The sequence below is a fragment of the Glandiceps talaboti genome, chromosome 8, assembly GCF_964340395.1.
Source record: "Glandiceps talaboti chromosome 8, keGlaTala1.1, whole genome shotgun sequence".
NCBI classification, from domain to species: domain Eukaryota; kingdom Metazoa; phylum Hemichordata; class Enteropneusta; family Spengelidae; genus Glandiceps; species Glandiceps talaboti.
This window is the reverse complement of record NC_135556.1, coordinates 4,853,966-4,877,313: the sequence shown is the minus strand read 5'-3', so window position 1 is coordinate 4,877,313 and position 23,348 is coordinate 4,853,966. Positions and strand designations below refer to the sequence as shown.

The window sequence follows — 23,348 nt, the reverse complement described above, 5'->3', positions numbered from 1 at the left end:
AATTACATTACTCAGTGAGAATCAGACAAATACCGTCCTATTAGGTATACTGTTCCTGTTAAATATTCCCTTGAAAGAGCGCGTCACAGAAGGATCATATAATTGGCTCAAAACTATGGTCAAATGATACCCTTTGTTTGATACTCCAAACAGAAAAATGGTCCACCCCTCTGAAAGTGTAGAGTTCCTAAATTTGCATTCTAGGTAATAAAACATCTGGTAATTCCAAACAATATAAATGAGACATTGAGGCGATGCATCTATTAGGATTGTTGGCAGCGGATAGGGACGGTGCATTGTGCGGGAAGTCGATCTCCTTACCTTTTGTTTCTTTCTCTCGAAAACTTTCGTTTCAAGCTGTATGTGTTGAAATTCGTACTTCAAAATGGCTACACAGACGTTTTACGTTTGTACTGCGTTTCTTTCCATCCTTGTTTCATTTATATCAAGCCAACAACTCGGTCAAACGATCAGTGACAAAGTTTTCGACACCCTTTTCGAAAACATGGGGCAAGCGTACGTGAAGGAATTTGCCATAGTGGAAGAAAGACTCGTATTTGAAGTTGTCGCCCAGGTAAGATGAAATGTAACATTTCTCTTTTGTCCCGTCGCAATTTATAGAGTATGAGACGAGTAGTAGTTTATTTATAATTGTATGTGACTTACAATTGAAATAGTTGTCCGGCCCAATAGATGCTAGTCATTTAACAGAACGAGATATGAAAGTTGGAAATATATCGGAAAGGTTTGAACCTGCTGAAGACCTCGCATAAAATTGTTCAGAGTATAGTATTTCTTGCTAGTTTTGCTGGAACTAATTACTCGTCCGTTTCACTATGTTGTAAGCCGTAAAATTTAGTGTTTTTATCGCTTGTTTTCAATTAGCTGCAATAATTGCAGCGTTTGATGTGATTTTGAGGGCTTTTTCGTCTGTTTTTGTGCCTTTTTTCGTTCCGACTTTTAACCCGAATCAAACGCTACAATTCCTCAAACGCAAACGGAAATACGGAACGGACGGAACCGATTCAGACCTGAATCGTACAGTTGGGCGGATTTTTCTGCTAAATTTCGCCTTACATGGCAAAAAATCTGACATTTCCTAACGCCAACATTAATTACAGCGCCTTCAAGACCCAAGAAGTGTTCAGATGTACCCCAATTCCGTCAAAATCGGCAAATGTAGCAACGCATGCAGCATTTTGAAACGGGCAGTACACTGACACCTCGCTCACATTTTCAACGTGGTCTCGTCTATTTGCGTTTGCGTTACATGAATTGTAGCGTTTGATTCTGGTTAAACGTCGGAATGAAAAAAAGGCACAAAACGGACGAAAAAGCCCTCAAAATCACATCAAATACTACCATTATTGCAGCTAGTTTTCAATGAACTTGATTTCTCGGCGGTCGAAGGGGAAAACAATTGGTCACGTCGGAACCTTTCAGAAGTTACTTCATTTAGTACTTAGCTGCAATAACAGTAGCGTTTGCTGTGATTTTGAGGCTTTTCTGTTTTTGTGCTTTTTTGTCGTTTTTGTCGTACAATTCCTGTAACGTAACGTAAACGCAAATAGACGGAGATCACGTTCAAAACGTGAACGACAGGTCAGTGTACTACCCGTTTCAAAAAGCTGCATGCGTTGGTACTTTTGCCGATTTTGACGGGATTGTGGTACCTCTGAAACATTTCTTGGGTCTTGAAGGCTCCGTAATTAATGTTGGGAGTTAGGAAATGTCCGATATTTTGGCAGATACGGCGTAATTCACCCAACTTCGCGATTCAGATCTGAATCGCTTTGCGTTTACATTACAGGAATTGAAGAAGTTGCTTCCAGTTAAACACGGAACGAAAAAAAGCACAAAAGCAAGAAAAAAAACCCAATCACAGCAAACGCTACAATTATTACAGCTATTTAGTATGCATGCATACCATAGGGGACGTGCAAGGGTTGAACTTCAGAATCAGCTGTTTTCCTTACAAGGACGTGTGATTGGTTGTGTACGACAACTAAAATTTAAATGTTAAACTTCAACACGTTATGCTAGGAGTGTGTGGCTCTCTGTCGCTGTCTGTCTGTCCCATTTTCTCTAGAACGACTGGTTCAATTCAAATATTTTTTTGTCTTTGGGGTGACAGCTAGCACTAAAACTGATTATATAGGGGCGAAAGCCATGAATGACATTAGACTAATCGAGGTAAAATAGAAATTAGGCAATGTCTCATTAGTAGTTGATTAGAATCATATGTAATTTGCTGGGTACAATGATTATAGCATACTATTTCATATATTTGGTGGGCGTGGCTTGCATGTTAATGTATAATTTGCATGATTAGTGATTTCGCATAAATAATAAGATGGTGATTGTCTTCTAACCAATTGTCCAATACATCTTACGGGAGGTATTCAATTTACATCTGGTTAATTCTATTCAGGATACCGTGAACGAAGCAGAGTTTTGGGTGATTGATTTTCAACCGTACAAAGAAGATGAAGACAATCTACCAGTGAACCCAGACACTGGCGACATCCTTGCAGAAAATACTGGTGAATGTTCTAATGTGATGCCAATGGGTACCTTTGATTCCAACGGAGCAGGGTACTATTTCTCGGACGATGGTAATTTCATATCTAGGAATGTGTCCATTCAGGATGCTGCGGACGCTAACTTCAAAAGACTTTTCTCGAGTTACATCAGAGGTAGTCAGTATATAGCGCTGGACCAATATGGAGTGAATGCATCGAGAAGAGACTACAGTATGCGATTTGAAGGTATTGTACTCTAGTTTTTTTTATTATCATGTTGAAAACATGAGCTCGAGCGAGATGTCACCGTACTGTCCGTTTCAAAATGCTGCATGCGTTGCTACATTTGCCGATTTTGACAGAATTGGGGTACCTCTTAACACTTCTTGGGTCTTGAAGGCTCCGTAATTAATGTTGGCGTTAGGAAATGTCAGATTTTTTGCCAGGTAAGGCGTAATTTAGCAGAAAAATCCACCCAACTTTGCGATTCAGATCTGAATCCCTTCCGTCTTTTTGCGTTTACGTTACAAGAAATGTAGCGTTTGATTCGGGTTAAACATCGGAACGAAAAAAGAGCACAAAACAGACAAAACCCCTCAAAATCACAGCAAACGATACAATTATTGCAGAGGTCAAACTTGCTTTTGAACTACAATTTCACCAATACGCGAATGAGCTTTTAGAAAGCAGGCATAACTGACTGCATAAATAGAACCAATTGTAGAATTGCAGACGTCTATGGTAGAACTTGAAGGGCCACCTTTTCTGACTTTAGTAACCCACCATTATTAACTTATAATAGAACTTAATTGGTTTCTGACATTCTTTGCACATTTGATATTATAACTGGGCTCTCCTCGACTTTTCAGAATGCAATTGAACTATTTATGTATTCCTAAATACCAGTTTTTGAGTTCTTGTCAAGTGATGGTTCAGTTAGGCAAAGATAAACACGACTTCAAACAATAGGAAAAATTGATTTGATTTTTTTTTGAGAATTTGATTCAACACCACGACCCAGGTACTTATTGTTCGCAATACTTCTATCATAGGTTTGATCAGGTGTAAAAGTAAATGAAGACAATATTGCAAACTGTACTGTAGAAATTCCACTTGCTCTGAAAAGATCTCGTTTCTCTGGAATATGTTGATATTAAAAAAAATTGACAAGGATTCTTTGGCAGAGAAAAATTCCATGGAAAATATTCCACGGAAATAAAAGTAAATTCTCGCACCATTTTACCTTTTGAATGCAAAAAAAATACTCAAATATATCTAAACCAACAGAAATGCATGGACATGATTGAACACTAATCCGTAATGATGCACAGTATTCATTATTGCGACTTAAATACCAACATGTCATAAATTCCCAGTTGAGATACTCCGAACATTTTGTGAATGTAACAAACTGTGCAAGGCCAGAGGCTTAAACTAGATTCAGTCGGGTTATCGGAAAGTTTTTAAAAAAAATTATATAGTACTAGTAGAACACAGTAAGTATCTTTTAATCTACAGTTCAAATTAATTATCCTCAAAACGTATAAACTCAGATTGTGTCCCTTTACCAGTTTTTACAAGTACTGGTCGTTCAATGCGATCCAACATGTCAATTATTTTTTAACATCACAGGGAAGTATTGGGAAAAAGTTCAAGATGTATTTACAGTAGTCAAACGTAGAGACATGCAATCACCTTAATATATGTAAATGTATGTATAAAGTATGTGATAGTAAATTTATCATTTGATGTAGTTTTCAGCCAATTTGATAACATCTATATTTCTCTGTAGGCAATATGGGATACTTTTTCAATTGCACCAACACCGAAGATGAAAATATATGGTCTTTCGCCAACACAACGGACTCCATAGAATACCGAACAACGATGCACGTCACTAACGTCAGACCTATCAATCCATCTGTTGGTACAGACGGGATTGGTTTCGTGTCATCTAGCATCGACTTGATTTATCGACTGAGTCGTATCGCCATTGCCAACTTCGTCCTCAGTTCATCACCTCTTGTTCGACCCGTCATAGATTTCGTCATCGTGACTCCTTACTTCGATGAAGCCGGGCAACCGGTCACCACCAAGGCTAGGATTGAGATTCAGTTCAAAACCGTTATCGGATCCACGCCAACGGATGGATTAATATTGTATTATCTGAATGGTACAGAGACTTATAACCCAGAGAACAGTAATAACTCGTTGTCTGTGGGTGAAAATTTTACTTTGCCATCAGGCTTCAAAGAGTGTACATTCTATGACGCTGAAAACGTGTAAGGGAAATAACAATCCTCTCTTGAGTTGAATTATGAATGCAATATTGGTATGTTTGGCTACATGATGTATCCTTCGACTGCCTTACTTGCACAGACATATTTCGTATTTTGTCAGGATCAGCTTAGAATCTCTAGTTTAGTTTCTCCCTCGAAATCATTAGTTTATATACAAGCCCTGCCTTTCGCTCCAAATTCTACTGGACATGGTGGTTTGCTATTTTCCGCTTTTAATGTCAAAATCTATTCAATAGGAAGATGTTATAGGGACTTCCAAGGGTCATTGACTAGTGAGATGAGACAACAGTAGAATCGAATGCGCCAATTTATAGACGACCACTCGATAGGCAAACCGATCGATTTGAGAAGCGCAAGTTAAATCCTACATCTCCATTCACATGGCACGTGAACGAAATGAGGTTATTTCAATATAGAAAACATAGCTTTCAATGACCTTACAAATAAAATGACACGCTTTCATCTTCCAGGGAGTGTACACAAGAATGGAATTTCCACTTAGTATTAGAAGTTGATGATACTGTTGAAGAAGACGACATGCCGATTGATGCTACAGGTAAATTCGTTTATGTAACTTGAGTAGTATCAATGTGGGGTGGGGGTGGGGGTGGAGGTGGTGGCACTTCAGTCTCGTCTGCTAAGCTTCCATACGTCTATTAGTTATTTTTATTTCATGTAGGTTCGCTTCCACCGGGCATGCTTTGGGATTTTTCCTTTATTTCGTTTTCCACCTTCATGTAGACAAAGCACGTTGAATGTCATTGGTTACATTTTTCGTGGGTTTTAATTTTGTAGGTGTATTCAGCTTCGAATACAGTCAATACATCTGTACGGACACCCTGTCAATACCACCAACGGGATGTGTCAAGACTCCCACCTCTCCATTTCTCATTAGTATGGATATAACTATTCAGGTACGTACCTTTCTTGTTCGATATCGACCTGCCCCATGTCACCGTTGTCAAATTTTAGTTTTTGATATCTTTAAAAGCGAAAACAAATCTATGGTTTTAGCCAGCGGTTTGCTTGCCTCAGTTTGGAAAAATGCGACCACTTCGCTTTTGTTACCAGAGGGTTCAATTTAACCCTTGACCTACAAAAAACTTGCCAAATAATTGATCATTTCAATAGAAATAAGACTACATCTAAATCCAGTTGGGGTTTAAAATGCTTCTTCCCGTACACAAGTACATCACACTCTGGTAATGCAATCATAGGCCAATTAAGTCTTCCCGTACACAAGTACATCACACTCTGGTAATGCAATCATAGGCCAATTAAGTCTTCCCGTACACAAGTACACGTCACACTCTGGTACGTCACTTCGGTTGGTAATGTAATCATAGCTCCAGTCAATATGGATGCAGTGGGACGTTTGTAAATTACCATAAATTGTCTTGAATTGTAGACTGGTGTTTGTAATTGATGCAAGACTTTCCATCTCCCTGTCTTGTCCTTAGACTGTAGTCTTTGTAACCGACTCCGAGAAAGACTATCCATTCCTGTATCTTCTAAGTATCACTGGAGGTGATGGAGCAGATTTAAGAGGAGGTACAAGGGCTGGCAGCAGAGGGGTGAACCACCTCGAACCGATTAATATGAAAATACAGTAAGTCCATCGTCCTTTACAAAACATGGTCTCTTTAAATTCTATGATTAACATTTATTTGAACTTTGACCTCTACATCCTATGTTAACCATTTCCATTGATCTGTGCACGAATTTATTAGCATTTAAAACAGATTTATGAATGAAAAATGTATGGTCGGCTTCTGGTTGAATGATGACGTCATTCTGTATTGAAAGTTCAACTTAATCGTGATACCGGTGGCCCATGTTTGATTACAAGATTTTATTATATCGAAACAACCAGTCAACTGCGAGTGCGTCAGACGTGAAATCCTTCAGTTGTCTCAAGGCTTCAGATTAAAAAGTCGTTTTCATTTCGAAATATTTGCGCGTTTTGGAAAACGTAACCAATCGTACAACTGTTAATTCTCTGCAATCTTAAATGAACGAGGATGCATTATTGCATCAGAACATATCAATACTCTGAGTAATCCCTGTATACGGACAAGAGCACCAGGGAGTAATCATTTTGAATCTAGTAACTTAAGGTTGCCAAAGCAAGTATATGATTTGTCGGTCTTTACTTCATGTTCTTTTTATACACTTTCATTTCATTACAGACTCCAACCCGATTTCCTTCGAGACTACTACGACTTAGAATTGACACTGTTCATGGTTTGTAAAGAGGATCAAACGGATAACATAGGTGTAAGTTACTCTCAATTTACGTTAGTTAAATTACAATATTTATATCTACTATTTGGGCTCTACTATTTATTCAACCTAAAATCTATTATTTCCCTAAACGCTTTTCTGACTTCCATGTTGCCAAATAGGTTGAAGTCTTTACCATGTAAGGTAGTGGTTAGTTGTGTCGAGTCTGTTCATTGGTGATTACACCGGACGATGTGCCGAGTCTGTTCGTCATCGGCAATTACACTGGAGTAGAATTCTCGAATCACAATTACTTCACAAAGAGAACTACAAACAAAATGAAAGTAACAAACTTTCAAATTTGGTACGGATAGATTTAACTTGTTACTGATGTTTTATCGGTACTATTGTACAATTGCGATCTTTTCAGTCTTTTAGATCATCGGCTATTAAACGCTTTGTGGCTGTTTCATGTTTTTAGGGTTGCCTGGATGTTTCGACCACAAATAGATACATAGCGTATAGAACTGACGATTTCCAATTTGTTGCATCGGATGAGAACAATCAGGACGTGGTGTATGCAATGGATACCTTTGACGGGGACAATTGGGTACCTGATGGCAGCAACAGTTCCTACCAGTATCTAGACTACCATTCCTACGACACGCCAAATAAAAGATACGAAATCGATTTTACTAACTCTGCACTCTCCCAAGAAAGACTGGAGTATACCATCACTACTATCTTCAGATTGGTCGAAAAAGCTAGACGTCGAAGACGAAGACTTATTACAACGAAAAGTGCAATGAGGAATGGTGAAGTCATCATCATTCAACATTCGATGAACCCATTTGCCAAGGAAGAGTATATTACAATGCCTGAAGTTGGAACTCAAGTCCGCAAACGAAGGGATATATTTGAGCGAGCCCAGGACCCAACAGGTAAGCCTATATGATCAAACAAGGAACATTTCATTGCAGAATTTGTAAATTGTGAGTGTAGACCGATCAATGTATATGTACTTATCTCGGACCACTAAACTATTTGGTGTTGGATGGTTTGAGACTATACATACTCGTATGCACTGAAAAATGTGAGGTCTTGTTTCGCCCAAGTCGGCCGATTGTGAGAGCGCCCCGACACGGTGTATCTTTCGACTACCAGATCACCGGACAGTAACCCACACATTTCCTATTGAATATAAACTTAAATGCATTTCATAATCATCGAATACATTATTATTAAGTGTTATTTTGGTAGTGCGTTGTGCGACAATTACTCCGAATTCAAAGATACTCTTAAAAACCTTGTATTGTCTGTACAGAATAAAAACAATAGACAGGGATTTCTCTACGACTAAAAGGTACCATCGTCTGAGGAAGTTTACTTCTATGGTGGCGCCATTGTTTAATAGTTGATCCCATTCTCAGTGTTGACCTTTTTGAGATCATATTACAAGATAGTAGGTATTAGATCAATGTAGTCAAATACAAATATGATTTTGTACGCAATGAAATTTTCCTCAAATTTCGTATTCCGGTTTGTGAAATGTTAATTGACCAGTTTTAGACGTAGGCACATACGAGTACTTCAGCGAATATCAGTACAAATGCACTGCAGACCAAGATGCCTTTTGACTTTACTTCTCAAAAACGGCCTGTATTTCACCATGAGCTTAGCAGGGCACCTCTATCTTAAGATTGTACTAAATGTTATCCATGAGAGTAACGTTTTCTATTTTTGTATTTTTGTAGGTGAACACGTTGCTTTCCAGTTTGCTGGATGTCCTAAGTACTCCCTCTACGACGACACTTCTTTAGCCTGTCAGTGCGAAGACAATTCTTACTACAGTACGGCGTCATACTCCTGTGAAAAGTCACCAGTGGTTAAAGTCAATGACGATAAAACTGGCCCATCTTCCGCCGACAAGCCTCAACCACTTGTCATAATTATGTTGTTGAAATTACTTGTGTTCATTCTTTATCGTCTGTTTTGATGGTAGACAAATCAAATGAAATTCTGTGCATATGAATTACTGTCTTGTTCTTTGTAGATAGTTTGATGTACGCTTGTATATAAAATATAAAAATGTCGATACTTATAATTTATAATCTATATCGAAGTCTGTGGTATTTTTTTCAGTATGATTCAAGGATTATGAAAGGCAATATATATTGCAGTGTTGTATTGTGTATAAATACACAAAAAACTGTACATTAATCAAAACGTTTTCATTTGACGATTTTCCCTTACGCCAATGTATAGTTGCTATATTGTACTGTGCGTTATGGTGTGTTGAATTAATAGACGAGATTTCTTTTACCGCCAACGTAGTCTATACAACCATTTCAACTTCTATAGTGTTTTCTGACAAATGTTCGTTTTGACTCCATAACTTGCTGAATTGAGCTATCTGAAATTGTATGTTACAGTATATGTATATATATTCTGACTATCGAGATGAAAACTAAACACTTGCATTACATTACAAGTACATAACCCTTAAAATAATTGCAGAGACGTCACAAGCATAGCCTACTTGACTACCAGACGCTGCTACACTATTTCCGCTATCTTGGATCCTAACTGAACATTAAGATTTTTTTGAATTTTTGCTCGTCCATACGAGATGGAAAGGGAAGATCAGAAAGTCGGGATAGTATAGCGTTAGTCCTTCAAGACTACAGGTAGGCTGTCACAAGCACGACTGCACGATTAAACAGTAGTCGACCATCATCGTCAGCACTCTACGTCGTGATGGAAATTAATGTATTATATCGAACGGATCGTCAAATTTAGTAATTTTACGTTGTCCGGCCAGACACGTGGCTGTGTAAAATCAGGGATAATTCTGAATGACTTGCAAACTTTACACTTTCGATTATCATGAACCTCCTCAAAATAATGCACACTGACGGTGACATTTTAGAATACTGCCACTTCCACTTAATCTAACTCGTTTGGTTACAACTTCCATATTATTTTGATATATACTGTTTAATAACTATCAGAGTTTTTTTAACTTGTATAATTCCTGTAAAGGATGCAGTCGACATCAAAATGCATTCAAAGTGGTACTTAGTCTGTAGCCACTGTCCCATGGCCCGCTTTGAAGCCCGTACCAAATGCACATGCATCACGTACGTTTAATAGACATTGATATTTAGGAGCAATATGCTATAGTATGCGAAAAGAGAATTTGTAACAGGGACTTGCGTTCTATTTTTTAAAATTCTATTTCGTATCTTAATAGTGGTGAGAAATCTACTTGTAGATAGACTAAATACGAATAGATATTCAACATATTAAATTAGTTGGGAATAATGTTAATGCAAAAATGTCGTTATGAAAGTAAAGTAAATCAACAGGTTATAACGGACGATGAACCTGTGTTAGTCATTTGATTTATCACAGACGTCTCTCTGGATCTACCAAGCTGGTGAACGTTTTTGGTTACGAGGGGGAAGGATAATCAAAAACAACGATAAAAGAACAAAATGTCCAGTTTCCGTCCAATTTTCTAAAATCCAGGAGCAACGTGGTTAAGAGGTGATGGAAAATACACAAAATGACTTGGTAACCGTGACTTGTGTTCAATAATCTCACATATTCAAGAAGTTAAGAGGTACAGATTGGAAAGGTGCCATCAGGAGAAATTACAAAGAATTGATTTCGAAATGTCAATCCTTTGTTTGGTTTCCCTAAAACAATGACGCTTTAGATTACGACACGTCTTCATTTATCTAAACAAGAAGGCGATCGATGTTAATCGACCCAAGGGTACGACTAGTGGGCAGCGCCCTCTTCAGGATCCTTGTAACAGAATTATCGCGTTTATACCAATACATTTTACATTTAGTCCATATTTCTTAATCTCAAATGATATCCCCTAAATAGTTTCCACGAAGTAGAGGAACTTAATGCTATGATTTGAACGACTTTGGTGATGTAGCCGGTTATCTTCATTAAAAAGACTTTCTATTGATCGAGCATCTTCAAAGTTCAAATCGACGAAATTCTAATTAACATAAGAAAAAGTACAAACAAATAGCGACAACTGAGTGAAGATGATCTTGCATCCCTAGATAATGTTATTGGGGTGCCTAGAACACACGTACGCCTTGTGTGAAGATGATCACATTTAAAATTTTATCCTTTGCCTTCCTTTTGAGAGTGGTTTATTGCAATGATGAAGACAACTTTGTTAATATTCGGCTTACGTGTCACCGATCGTCCTATATGGTATCCATCGAGAAACATGAAACCAACTTCGTCTACCTTGGTGGGGTGTACGAGAACAAGACGGCACGAAGTCTTGGAGAGTGTGTATCATTCTGTATCAAAAGTGACGACTGTGAATCTCTGAATTTCTGGAAGACCGAATCTCTGTGTCAACTAAACAGCGATGCTATCTATGAAATGGGACAATTGTCATACTTGTATGGAGGCAAATACAGACAGTTGGGTGAAACACATCAGGTATGAATCTCTTTGCAGTTACACTGTTCTAAAAAACGGGACAATTAGCGATCATTTACTAGAACATGACGAAATAAGAAGTAGTTTAGAGGTCGCCCGACAAAGCTCGCCCCAAAGTACCATATACCAAAATAAAAAGAAGTGATACATGTATTTTTCCATCACAAAATATATTAAACACTGTTTAGCCGCCATGTTATGACTTTGTTTTATCATTAATGTTACGAAGCTTATGAGAAGTACATTATCAACAGAAAACGTCTTGCTTTGAATTCAGTTTACAGCAGTTTCGGGGACAGTTTTTGATTTTAGAAAAGTCTCCGAATACAAAAATGTAAAAAATTTCCATTCATGAAATGAGTTGTATCTTTGTAATAAGTCCAATAAAAACTTTATTTTAAAGACACAAAAAATACCTGTTCACTAAAAAGTGTACATCTTGCGGTTATATCGCATTGTAGTTGGGAAGAGGGATTTATACTGCGTCATTTATCGTTTTCTCCAAACACTGGGTACATTCAGAGATTTGTGTGAAGGAAATCTATCATATGCCCATATGTACTCATACAAAATCACGAGTGTATCACTTGGTATCTATTCACTTGGTGGGTGGGTGGGTGGGTGGGTGGATGGATGGATGGATGGATGGATGAAGAACAAATATACGTAGTGCGTTTAAAACACCACTGTACGTTCAACGAGCAGTCTGTGGTATATAGTAATCATTTTAAGGGGCACAAACTGAGTTCATACCTTTTTGGGTGTAATTTTGCAACACACTTAAACTGTACTCGTAGTATCTACTGAAGGATGCATACCTAACCATCACTTGCAATTGACTGAACTCAATCCTGGTATTAAAATATAACTTATAAACTGTCCAATGACGTAATTTATTATACGTAACACATAAAAATGTCCAGGAACGCTACTGGGCAATCAAATGTTCCAACAATGCATGAAGACAAATGTAATGTAATAGAAGGCATAAATCGACATTAACACTGTACTAGAATAGTGTAATCAAGGTTTTGTGCAAGTATTTACACTTCAGTAAGACTGTTTCTTAAACATAGGTTGTGCCACCTTAGGATTGTTTTCAAGTCAAGTGTGTTACAAAGTAAAAACCTGAACGTTTGAAATATTAAGAGTTTCCAATTGTTGCAACGACAACTTTGTTGTATTTTGTTGTGCGAGTATTCGAGTATTTCGTGCGACATGCTTTTCAAGAAGAAAAAGAAAAACAACAACTTATTCGATAAATTACCATTCTTTGGGCGATCAAGTCTTCAGCTTAGACTATATCTGGTACAAACAAAATCGATTGACCCCACGCAGACACAAAGGAATGCAATTAGACATGTGCTATAAATAGCCCGGCTAATTTGTTGTTTTGACTTAATAATATATATCCTAACAGATGAGTAGAGTACATAATAATGTAATATTTAACAGTTTATAATGGTTTTTACCCGGTGAAAATACTTGTACATAAAAGCTAAATTAACGCTGGTTGCGCCTCATAAATAAACAGTTCAAATTCTTTCTGTTACTTTGTTCAAGAAAACTCCAATCTATAATCCAGGTACAAATCAACGGAAAAAATGAGGGGTTACCGTACAAATTGAATAGATGTCAAACTGATATAAAAATGAAGCCACTTTAGAATCCAATATGGCCGACGACTACTGCGTTATCTGTATGTGAAAATAAAAGATTGTTGATTTCATTGAAAATAAGATGGTGGACCACAAATTTCATTTATTACATGTATTACAAAAGGACCAGGAACAAGCTTCCTTAGGACCAAGTTTGGAGAGATTTTATGGTCTTTGATTTCCAGGAAAAAAAAAAGTCGATCATCGAGGCGCACTCTACCTTAAAATATTATAATATTGATAGCAAGGTTGATGACATGATGGAGGGCTTTCTATATTTTAGTGGAGTACGTATAATGGATTACGTCATCGAATCTTTCATGTTTGAATTGTGTCGATAGGAAGTGATGGCCATGGTTAAGTATGAATCAATAAACAATGTAGTACAGGTACCATAAAAAGTTACCCTACAAAATTACAGAAACACTTTTTTTTCGCCTTAAAGCCACAGTAGCAGTGATTGAAACCATGACGATAGTCAAGTTATCTTTATAAGTTTTAGTCATTTCTATTTATGTATGCTATTTATATATATATATATATATATATATATATATATATATATATATATATATATATATATATATATATATATATATATATATATATATATATATATATAGCGCTCGCTAAGGCATGGATAATGACGACTGCTTATCAAACCCTTCCAGTAATTATTCCTCAAATTTACAATCTGTCGATCAACAAGTGATCCGTGGCTTTGTACTTACATGCCGGTGTACACCGTTGGGTGGGGTGGGGTCACTGGGGTGGTGTGGATGTGTGACCGTGATAGGAAAATAAACGAGGAGTCAAATGGTAACTGAGCTCACAAAAGCTTTATTAAGCTTTTTACTCATTGACAAGTGAATATACCTTCAATAAAAGCACATTCCAGTATAACGTTAATGTTGACGCATGTCTTCTATAACATTACGATTGTCTTCTTGCTTTGTTAAAACAGGTAAGTGCAAAGTAGGAATTTGATGACCATTTTTTGATACGTACGATAAATTACGTCATCATATCGTTTATAAGTTATATCCTAATACCAGGTGTGAGTTCAGTCAAGTGGTGGTTCAATAAGGAGAATACTGCAAGTACCTTTTAAATATGTAGAAAACAATTACATGCTAAAAAACATATAAACTCAGCTTGTGCCCCTTTAATGTGTTTGGACGGTTTCTTCTGTATTTTCCAACGGACTAGAATAATGAAAAATAACGAAATATACTGAGGTTAAAAATTTCAGGATATATATTTTTCGATATAAGGTTGGGTTGATTGTAATTTTCACTTTCTTGCCTGTTTATTTACTTTTCTAAGATACGGGATACAAATCTCGATAGAAAATGAAATTGGAGGAATATCGGCTTTTTTGCCATTTTCAATTATAATTTAGTTGGACAACTTTCAACACAATGAAGAGTCCTTGGCACATTTTCAAGTATCACCTCAAGACTTTCTCAAGAGCGTTTAAATCAATATTCAAATGAATAAACAAGTCAACGAACCCTATAAATGATTTTTTTTTACAATTCAGATTCTCTTACCACGAGTCTCGAGTTTGTTCAGGCTCTCATGACGAATAAAACCGAGGTGTTTATTAAAATACATATACATTTTCACTGCATATAGCGCCATAGATACGATTGCAAGTGAAAAGCTAGAATAGATGTTGCATTTTATTGTTTAGAATGACTATTTTTTCTCTTAATTCTGTATATCGAAAACTACGAAACTGTAAGCCTGGCTCCTCATTGATATCGTATAACAGTTAATTAATGAAGTACTCTCAATATTATTATGATCTTTTTTGGCGTTTTGTGTACAAATACGCAACCAAAGTTATCATTTCAAGATTAAGAATTCGATTCAAAAGAGAGTAAATAACGCATTTGTCTTGATGTAGGATTCTTTGGGTGGTTGCCATGGTGATCCATGTCAGAATGGTGCGACATGTACTGAGATTTGTGACGGCAGTGCTCGATATTATGAATGTACGTGTGCTACAGGGTACGAAGGCTACGACTGTGATTCAGGTACGTACGTCACGCGTTATTCCAAAACATACACGTACCCTACATAAATACAACGGGAATCGTGAAACCTGAAACAAAATGACGTCTGGCTAGACAAAAATCTTACCAACATTGCTACGTTTTATCATCTGTCCAGACAAATATTTTAAATCTTATGGTCTGACAAGACAAAATATGTAATTAAAATTGTTACTGTTTTGCATGACAAAAATGAAGTACAATAGCTACATTTTTGTCAATTAATTAATTAATATAAAGTAAAAGTTTATGTGTCAGTTTATTCTTAGGGAGCCTTCAGTAATTACATATAAAGGGAGTGGGTCACTTTTTACAAATCGGTTCAAGGGGAGGGTCATATTTTAAAAAAATGGATAAGGGGAGGGTAACATTTTACTTTGATTCACTTTACTGTCCAACTTTGTATTATTTAGTGATTTTGGCATCCCACCGCTGCCACCAGTTCTACATCCCATTGCTGCCACATTGGTTAGGGTTCAGTTTTATTAGGGCAAGGGTTAGATACTGCATTAGCAGAACATATCAATCAAATCACGGCTGACAGATTTTAACATGCAGTGAATCAATTGTCAGTTATGATGTAAGGAGAGGATTAGGCCTGGCAATAGTAAAGGATGTACAGTTTGGCTAGATATTAGGAATCAATAATATTGTAGAGATGTTGACATCGGTCACGACCATGTCGGAAGTGTGCCAATCTAATCGTTGGGAGTGTGACCTTCAGCTGAGCCAATGAGATCCAAACACAGATATTAATTAATGCAGTGCCTTCACGCAAATTCACTCTGGTGAGATGTAAAAGTAGTGAGAAATACCCAACGTAATGCCTTTAAAACTGTTAACATCCAGTAGATTTAAGTCATTACTATTGACATTTTAACATATATTTTGAAATATTTTTACAGGGAGAGGGTCCTGTTTTAGAGTAAGGAAATGAACGGAGGGTTACTTTTTAGCACAGCGTAATCGGGGGAGGGTCACATGTTACACCACAGCCCGAGCCTGTATTTCCCCTGCCCTCCCCATTGTAATTATTGAAGGCTCCCTTAGTGGTAATAAAGAATGGAAAACAAAAACTATACAGAATGGAAAAGATATTCTAAAAATAAATCATTATTATGTACTATATATAACCAATCAATGTTCGTATATTGTGTAATCGAAAACAATTTCTATTCAATAAACACTGAACATTACTTTTGGTGAATACCAAATGACATCTTTCAAAGCTGTCTCCGTTATAAATTAAACCCTCAAATAATTTTTTCTTTGTTTTTCAGCTATGTGTTACACCCCTAGTGCCCCTACGTATGGCTATATCAGTGGTTCCTACACTTACCCAGTATCTAGTGGAACACAGATCCAAATGTCTTGTGATAACAGCTGGTACAGTTTGAGTGGCTCCAGTACAGTCACGTGCAACCAGGGCAGCTGGACTGCATCGCCAACCTGTACTAGTAAGTCATTGCTAACCCCCCCCCCCCATATCAACATGTATTATTAAGTCATTGCTACATGTATGTTGTACCCCTCCCGTCAACTCGAACTATTAAGTCATTGCTATGCTGTACCCCTCCCCGTCAACTCGAAGTAGTAAGTCATTGCTATGTTGAACCCCCTTCCCGTCAACTTGTACTAGTAAGTCATTGCTATGCTGAACCCCCTCCCCGCCAACTTATACAAGTCGGCTGAAGTCATTGCTATGCTGTACCTAGTCCTGCTTCCATGACGGTGCACGAGTCTGTATTACTGACTTGACTCTAAACACACACATACATACATGGAGGGGGAGGGACAATTGTCAGAATCGAGTCCCGAATTCCTCCGTATGCAAGCAGGACTATGCTGTACCTAGTAAGTTGTTAATGTGTTGCTGCTCACCTCTTGATTTGCACCGTATGCAAATCACAATCAAACTGAGTTGTTGGCGTTCGTATACACATTTTCAACTATTATTAATTAGCAATACAATCATGATAAATGAATACATTTGAAGTCTTTCTGACTAGCTAGTATTGAAATTGTCAATATTTTGTCATATTGATGTTCATCCTCCTTATTCCTATCCAGGATGTAGTGGGGTTGCTGTGGGATGTGAAAGTGGTGCCATACCAGATAACCAGATCACAGCCAGTAGTAACTGGGCTTGGAATCATTACTCCAGTCAAGGTCGTATAAACTATGCCCGAGGTGGTTATTCCTATGCATGGTGTTCAGGCTCTAACTCGGTTGGTCAGTGGTTACAAGTTGATATTGGGTCTAATAAAATGGTAACTCAAGTAGCTACTCAGGTAAAACATTGTCAACAAGATATTATAGAAAAGTCATCACATCGCGTATAAACAGTTATATTATAGTGACACAGTATGTATGTAGTTATGTATGTATGTATGTATGTATGTATGTATGTATGTATGTATGTATGTATGTATGTATGTATGTATGTATGTATGTATGTACGTGTGTGTGTATGTGTGTGTGTGTGTATGTATGTATGTATGTATGTATGTATGTATGTATGTATGTATGTATGTATGTATGTATGTGTGTGTGTATGTATGTATGTATGTATGTATGTATGTATGTATGTATGTATGTATGTATGTATGTGTGTGTGTTTGTTTGTGTATGTGTGTGTGTGTGTGTCTGTCTGTCTGTCTGTCTGTCTGTCTGTCTGTCTGTCTGTCTGTCTGTCTGTCTGTCTGTCTGTCTGTCTGTCTATTAAATTTTGCATACCTAATATTACCCCGTCTTAATTTCTTTCATTTCTTTATCACCTGACCGCTGTCTGCTCATACATATGCTTATATATATATATTTTGTTTAACTTTCTTGATGCACTATATTTCGATAATTGATGTGACGTTAGGAAATGTCACGTAGTGTAATAATCTTGTATGTATGTGTATAAGAATTCTTTGACCGATGACGCCGTGATACGTCACTTAATCAATCTTTATCCTGTATGTTCTCTTACAGGGACGTGGAGACGCTAGCCAATGGGTTACTGCTTATAAATTATACTATGGTGATACGAGTACTTGGGCGTATGTTTACGAGGATAATGGCTCTCAGAAGGTAAATAATGTTGTCCTATAAACTCTATCATTCTAAATGTCTCTAGCTTACCTCTCCTCTACATAGATAGATATATGATATAAGATAGTAATAACATGAGTACATACAAAGCCGTTAGACGTTTCAAACGGTGTATGCCAACTTATTTGGGGAAACTCATTGCTGCATGACCTGATCAAAGGCTCTGAGGTAGATTTTTCAAAAGCGTCACTTCATATTATCGTGGAACCCTTGAAGTCTTTAAAAGAAAAGAGATACAGAAATTGGTGTAAAAAATAAAACTAGACGACAGACAGTTTTCAATCTTGCTGTTAGATGTACAAAGATGTGTCCTCAAAAATTCTCACACATATTATCGACATATTATCATAGTTACAGAAATTTTCTTTCCTGAGCAAACCACTGAGTCGATACAAACTGGATATAGAAGACATATTTTATTTTCGTTTCTGTCTACAAGCGTAATTTCAAAGCATCCTATGTCGTGTTTTTTATGAAACAATTTTATCATTGAAATATTTGTTTTTAAATTGTTCCTTTTATTGGTTTTCAGGTATTTTCAGGAAACTGGAACAGCCATACGATAGTTTACCATGCCCTGGGTGATAAGTCCTTTATAGGGCGTTACGTACGTTTTGTGGTTCAATCTTGGTATAGTCATATGTCAATGAGAGTTGAAGTCTACGCATGCACCGGATAGTCGCCATGACGACGAGAGACGGTGCCTTAGTCCACGTGTTATTAGTTATCATGGTTACCGTTGTTGGAGATGACTGTAAGAAAGCTTACAGCCAAGTACCTGTAAAAAACCTCAAAGGCTAAACTTATTAGAAAAGTGTACAGATAGATACGAGCTTAATAGAGCCCAGTGGGTGACTATGTGGGATTCTTTGCCTTATGTTTAATAGGTCCGGCAGTGAAACAAGTTGAAACATAGTTATTACTGGTTGGAATAACAACAACAAAGATGTCTTTACTTTGTGTGTTTTGCAGTAAACAACAACAACAACAACAACAACAACAACAACAACATCAACAACAACAACATAGTTCCATTCATTCACGTCGTTCATAAAAAAAACAATTCTAAACAATAATGCTAAACACCCTTCTGGAGATTAACATTGTCTTTACTCTCAAAGAATGATTATATACAGTAATAAATATTAAATATTACATAATAAATATTATTTGAAAACTTTAATCGTTTTTAAGTTTTTTAAAGTACATTTTATCAAATTGTGATTTGCGCCACCTAGTGTCCAAATCTGTCTTAGTTATAAAGTGATTCAAATAGACACTCTGAAATTCAGATTCTTTGATGATGAAATAAATGTTCAAAGTGTGTCTTTTTATGTCACCTTCTCTGATAGGTCAATTTTCAAATAGAAAGTAAATTGAAATGCGACCACCAGAGGAAAGCACCTTCAGATTCACATGTACTATTGTTTGCCTTCACCTGGAATGATTTTCTAAGGGTGGCTAGCTGGCTGTCTGAAACTCTGTTAGTGTTCATGTGTGTTCGTGTGTGTGAGAGAGAGAGAGAGAGAGAGAGAGAGAGAGAGAGAGAGAGAGAGAGAGAGAGAGAGAGAGAGAGAGAGAGAGAGAGAGAGAGAGAGAGAGAGAGAGAGAGAGAGAGAGAGAGAGAGAGAGAGAGAGAGAGAGAGAGAGAGAGAGAGAGAACTAAGTATCATAGATTTGATAATCTGAATGCAAGAGAGTGGTGTATTAAAGATTTGATAATATAACTACAATGAAGCAAACTAATTAACTTTATACATTCTTTTATTTCACAAAAATCACATATTTACATGCTACATAAATATTCATTCTCTCTCATCTACTCACAAAATAACTTTTTTTTTAATTTACTTCATTTTCTCTTCAATTAAAAAGTTTTACAAATCTATGTCAACATTAAAGCCTCTCCCCTAAATCACCCCCCCCCCCTAAATCACCCCCCCCCCATCACACCAATGGATATATTTGAAATAACTTTACAAGGAAAGTTCAGTTTAGATGTTCCTATGAAGGCGATTACTATGAACTGAGTATAATGATCTTAAAGAATGCTAGTGAAGAATAGTCAGTCTGATGTTTTAAAAGTTGATATGCATGCAGAGACTGATGCAACTTTGGAGGTGATTCTCATATATACATATGCAACAGCAGTTTGTAAGATTTGAATGTCTGCTTTCTCTGAGAGCTCTATTCATTGAAAGCAGACTGCTGGATATTAAAGAATACTGTATTACACCATAGACCTTACACAAAGGGTCTATCTATGATTACACAGTTCCCTTGATATACCAACTACAGCATGACTGCAATCCAAACCTGGATAAAGTTAGTCTCCTCACAAAGAGCACTCCTAGATCATTATGCTAAACACTTGGGACCATGCTTTAATGTAACATATCTGAACAATAATGAATTTGAACTTGGCTACACTTCAATTTACCTAACATGGCTTCTATATCAATAATGAACTTGGGACATGGCTTTTGAATTTGACACAATGATGCTGGTTCAGGTCAAAGTTCAGAATGCATTTACCAAGGTAAAGAATACATCCTTGTACTTAGGGTAATAGCAGAATGTCACACAAACTCAATAAACAAACTTTGTTTGTTTAGGGGGGATGGGGGTCTAGCATCAGTGCCATATTTTGAAAACTTTCATTCCTTCAATGATAAAAGTTCTGTATTTACTACTGAGTGAAGTTGATAACCCTTAAGTTAATTCAAATTTATCTTCTAAGTTCTCTGATACACAGTGTTAAGTTTCAGCTTGTAGTTCACCATCATGTTTTTACATTGCATAGATTGTAGTGTTGTGACCACTGTAATTTCATCATGGTTTACATCATATATAAATGGTGTCAATGTCACACTTGTGAATGTTTGTTTAGGGGAGGGGGTTTTGTCCTAAAAGAACAAAGTTCGTTTGTTGTGCTTGAGTGACATTGTGCAATCGTCCCTTAGTACTTGACACTTGAACCACAATACAGTTCATAGCTTGTGATAGGCAAGAACCATTTTGGTGTGAAATGACAGTATCTATTATTGGTAATTTGATTACATCTCCTATCTGTGGTGGTCTACAAATAAATCCTCACACAATACAGTTTTAATATATATGAATAAATACTAAAATCGATTGCCCAAAATTTTCTTCAATTTGAGAAAAAATCTTTGCTTTTTGAACTTATTATGATTGTTGTTATATTTTATGTAAAACATCAAACTACAACACATAGAATATAATGGTTTTATAAAAGAAGTACACGTAGTAAAAGCAACACATAACTAAAAAAAAAGTTTGTTGCCAGGAATCATTAATTTCAAGTACTATCCAGTTGATAGTGTTATTTTCAAACACAACCAACATTAACACTTCAATGCTAGGAGTTCTACATAAAACAGAGTAAATTAGACTGGCATATCAAACATTTGGTAATCTCCATATTTTTTCTCTACAAAGATTTTCACAGAAGAGTAAGTTCAAATTCTTGTGTAAAAATGTCGGCACAATCTGGTTATTCAAATATATCAAGACACGTCCTCTTTATATATCTTTGTTATAGTTTTTTCTCCACACATTACATTTTTTTACTCCCTGGAAAACTATTACAATGGGTTGTTGTCTTCAAAGATGATAATAACTTTTGAAACGTGTGTAGCTAAACTGAAAGACATAAACATGAGCTGTTCTAGTCATTAAATGCTGTTCAAATTATTCTGGCACTCACAGCTATTCTGTGATTTTGACAGAAACTGAATTAGCATCAACTATATAAGGGATTTTATGTCTTGTTGCATATCTCATGAAATATGTGCGATGATATTGAGAACAATAGTGTTGCTAAGCATTTGATACTTTCAGCTTGACTACCCTAATGTGGTTGCTATGGATGCAATGGCTAACGTGGGATCTCTTGAGATCTGCTGCGAAACAAAAAATGTTGTATTGACATCATTCTCTGTTTACCAGCATAACAAGTCAAATCTGGTTTCCCTCATCATAATCACAGGATAGCTAAGAACTTGTGTGTTGATACTGATGTAGCAAATGATTGGGGGGCATTAACAATTCTAAAGAAAAAGATCTCCAGGCAAACACAGTCTGACGTTAACAATACTGACATAATCATTGCACTCAATTGTAAAAATAACAAATATGACAGAATTCAGAAGAGTGAACCAAGAATGTCACCCCAAGCCATGTTCAATAACCATGGCCAGATTGAGTTTCAATCCCAGGTTCTTACATTAGTGTTATCTTATCAGTGGAGCCAATGTGTTCAAGAACCATGGCCAGATTGAGTTTCAATCCCAGGTTCTTACATTAGTGTTATCTTATCAGTGGAGCCAATGTGTTCAAGAACCATGGCCAGATTGAGTTTCAATCCCAGGTTCTTACATTAGTGTTATCTTATCAGTGGAGCCAATGTGTTCAAGAACCATGGCCAGATTGAGTTTCAATCCCAGGTTCTCACATTAGTGTTATCTTATCAGTGGAGCCAATGTGTTCAAGAACCATGGCCAGATTGAGTTTCAATCCCAGGTTCTCACATTAGTAGAGCCATGAAGATCACATAGGACCAAAATTACTACTAAATACATGATTAATATAGTGCAGTAGATAACAGATGGCCAATGGAACTCTCAGTTTTTCCAAAGCTAAGACCTTGAATTTCTCAGTGTCCAGTCAGTATATCATGGGCATGTCTTTTAGACATATTTTTGTGGAATTGCATATCACTATATACATTACAGTATGTATCATTTTAGATTTGACAATATTATATTTATACATACCTGTGTATTTATGTATTAGTCAGAATTTGTCCTGCCTTCACTATCTAGGCATACTATCATAAGAAGTGTATAAAGTGACATTATTTCCTCAGGAATAAATTAAAAAAGGTGAAATCATAAAAATATATTTTGTAAAATTTCATCTTTTTAAATTATTCTTGAAGAAATAATGTCACTTTATACACTTCTTAGGATACTGGACATTGAG

The 23,348-nt window shown here is 36.6% G+C and overlaps 2 protein-coding genes across 2 annotated transcripts; both read left to right on the top strand.

Annotated features, from left to right (window-relative positions):
• The first annotated feature begins 505 nt into the window (after positions 1-505).
• LOC144438734 (uncharacterized) lies at positions 506-9,041 on the top strand. Its single transcript, XM_078127887.1, has 9 exons — positions 506-574; positions 2,432-2,768; positions 4,315-4,804; positions 5,293-5,378; positions 5,618-5,736; positions 6,283-6,431; positions 7,012-7,099; positions 7,527-7,986; positions 8,800-9,041. The coding sequence occupies exons 1-9, from the start codon at positions 506-508 to the stop codon at positions 9,039-9,041; spliced, it is 2,040 nt and encodes a 679-aa protein (XP_077984013.1).
• Positions 9,042-11,176: 2,135 nt separating this feature from the next.
• LOC144438733 (uncharacterized) lies at positions 11,177-19,020 on the top strand. Its single transcript, XM_078127886.1, has 6 exons — positions 11,177-11,524; positions 15,095-15,224; positions 16,523-16,699; positions 17,313-17,533; positions 18,222-18,320; positions 18,874-19,020. Exons 1-6 carry the CDS (start codon positions 11,177-11,179, stop codon positions 19,018-19,020), a joined length of 1,122 nt encoding a protein of 373 aa, XP_077984012.1.
• The last annotated feature ends 4,328 nt before the right edge of the window (positions 19,021-23,348 follow it).